The 2,351-nt window shown below is 38.0% G+C and overlaps 1 protein-coding gene across 1 annotated transcript; it reads left to right on the top strand.

Moving 5' to 3' along the window:
- Positions 1 to 605: 605 nt before the first annotated feature.
- On the top strand, positions 606 to 1,823 carry EAF02_001548 (uncharacterized protein; the record flags this gene model as incomplete). Its single annotated transcript, XM_038897596.1, has 3 exons — positions 606 to 620; positions 656 to 800; positions 865 to 1,823. 3 exons carry the CDS (start codon positions 606 to 608, stop codon positions 1,821 to 1,823), a joined length of 1,119 nt encoding a protein of 372 aa, XP_038762571.1.
- Between the last annotated feature and the right edge of the window lie 528 nt (positions 1,824 to 2,351).

Below are 2,351 nucleotides of genomic sequence, written 5' to 3'. Positions count from 1 at the left end.
TCATATCAGTATGCGGGTCACTTATTTTACATACAAAATTCGTCTGTGTGTAACCGTGCACTTTCTTTATTTATGGATATAATCTTCTGAAAATTTGATACAAAATATTTGAATATATAAAAATTTTAAAAATCTAATCAATTTTAAGAAATTCGAATTTATAAAGTTGTTATTATAAAATAGTTTTTTTGTAACGAAAATCGTGACAATTTCCTTTTTCTTTTAGAAAATAATGAAATTATTTTATAAAAATTAGATCAATAGAAAACCTAGATTTTAATTATTTTTTAAGATCTTTTATTCAAGAAAATAATGATTGGTTATTAAAATATTAATATTTTAAAAAGCTTGATTTAGATGGTTTTCGAAATGACCCGCATACTGATATGACCCGCACACTGATAAAACACGTTAGTAAAATAAGCGAAAATCAAGCAACTTCTTTAATATTTTAATTCAGTCTTATAAATTTTAATATTAGAAATTTCTTAGATTTTTAAAATATTGAAAATATCAATTATTATTATATAAACTTTATAAAAGCAAAGTTTTAATAAATTTAAGTTATTATTTATAAAGATTTTTGAATCTGAAAATATAGCAACATGTCGATTTTTGGTGTGAAAATGGATTTCGGCTGATAGCAGTTGACTAGTACTGTAGACGTAATGAGGAACCCGTCACTAGAAGCACGGATAACGACAATTTCAAACCATCCAAGGATGAAGACGCAGGCACGAATGGAAATGCTGGTCCTGCTCCAAGGGAGGAAATACTCCAAGAGAAGGTGGTCACCCGAGGTAAACATCTAATCTCCCCCCACCCACTTCCTAAAATCTGAGCTCCAACTAACACACCCCAAAGAATCCTTCTCTCCCCATATCTTCGAGATCAAACCCACCATGGGAGGAAAACAACTCGGCATGTTCGCCACCGAGATCATCTCCAAGAACACCGAGATCCTGCGCGAAGCGCCTCTCATTCTCGGGGGACCTACCTGGCCCGGCCGCGAAGCAGCATACAACATGCTTCGGTCCTCCAAAAAGGCAGCTGTCGACTCTCTTTCCAAAATGTGCATTTGCGGAAAGAAACCCGAACTTTGTCTCGAGACCCCCCTCATGAAACGCTGGGCCGTCAATTCCTTCGAGATGAATCCTTTTCTTCAAGTTGGCGATACAACTAATAACAATTGTATCTACGATAAAGCATGTCGGATTAATCATGCTTGTGTACCCAACTGTTCTCGTGCGTTCAATTCTGAGCATAGTATATCGATCCGCGCAATGCGGGATATCAAGAAAGGAGATGAAATCACCATTAATTATGGTGTTTATGGCACCTGTTCTTTTCGAGCGACGAACATTTCTGAAAGATGGAAATTCACTTGTACATGCAACGCATGTGTCAAAAAAGACTTCGTCCCAGAGACCGGATATGCTGAGTACGCGCACAATAAGAGACTTCTCTGTTTCGAGCTTCCTCTATCAATTCCACTTGGCGCCAAGACAACCGAAGAAGCAGCAACATCTAAGGAAATTATCGAATGGGCCGACATGATCGAAGATGATATCCTAAAAGCCGAAGCATATTGGTATGCGCATACCGATGAACTGGTCAGCAGAGGGATTTCTCGACTTCGATTTACTCCGGAGTGGAAGGATCTGAATGTGTCACCGACGAGGAATTTCTTGGTGAATGGAAATGAGAAGTTTCTGAGGGGGAACAACAAGTATGATCTCTCTGATAAAGTCATTGAGTTGTACATCTGGCGTGCGACCAAGGCTTGCGGGCAGAGGTTGATCGATCCCATCCTATGTTTATGAGGAAGCATTCTTAAATGCCAATTGTGGGGCGGAGTATTGTTGGATTGCAGGGAAGCGAGATATTGTGCGTTAGAATTTGAGATTATATTGTTAATGGGTTCCGGTTGATATTATGATTCTTTCTTCTTCAGATGGAATGGCACAGACACATTTTGATAGAACACTTAGACTAGATTTTGGCACAGCAATGAAATATTATAACCATACCTTCAAATTATGACAGACATTCAGATATCATTACAGTGATGTTAGTTCTGGGGTATCGAGACTCAGTAATAGAGATTTGAATGAAGTTTTTACCCGTGACTAATATAGTCGAAAAATAGTGTAAATAAAGCAATACGACTATTCCACCCTGCTTTCCATACATAACGAGTATCAACAAACGTTTCCGTATAATCCACAAACAGGATACAGAAATTGAGCCCCTCCTCTCATGAACCCCAATCAAGCGAAAAGTTCACTCACAAGCGACATTTCCACGTAAAGCGCATTTTGAAATTCGCTTCTCATGAGCAAGATTCCAAG

Source organism: Botrytis sinoallii (genome assembly GCF_014898435.1).
Source record: "Botrytis sinoallii strain Bc 23 chromosome Unknown BSIN_002, whole genome shotgun sequence".
Classification (NCBI taxonomy): Eukaryota; Fungi; Ascomycota; class Leotiomycetes; order Helotiales; family Sclerotiniaceae; genus Botrytis; species Botrytis sinoallii.
This window is presented reverse-complemented; position numbering and strand designations above follow the sequence as displayed.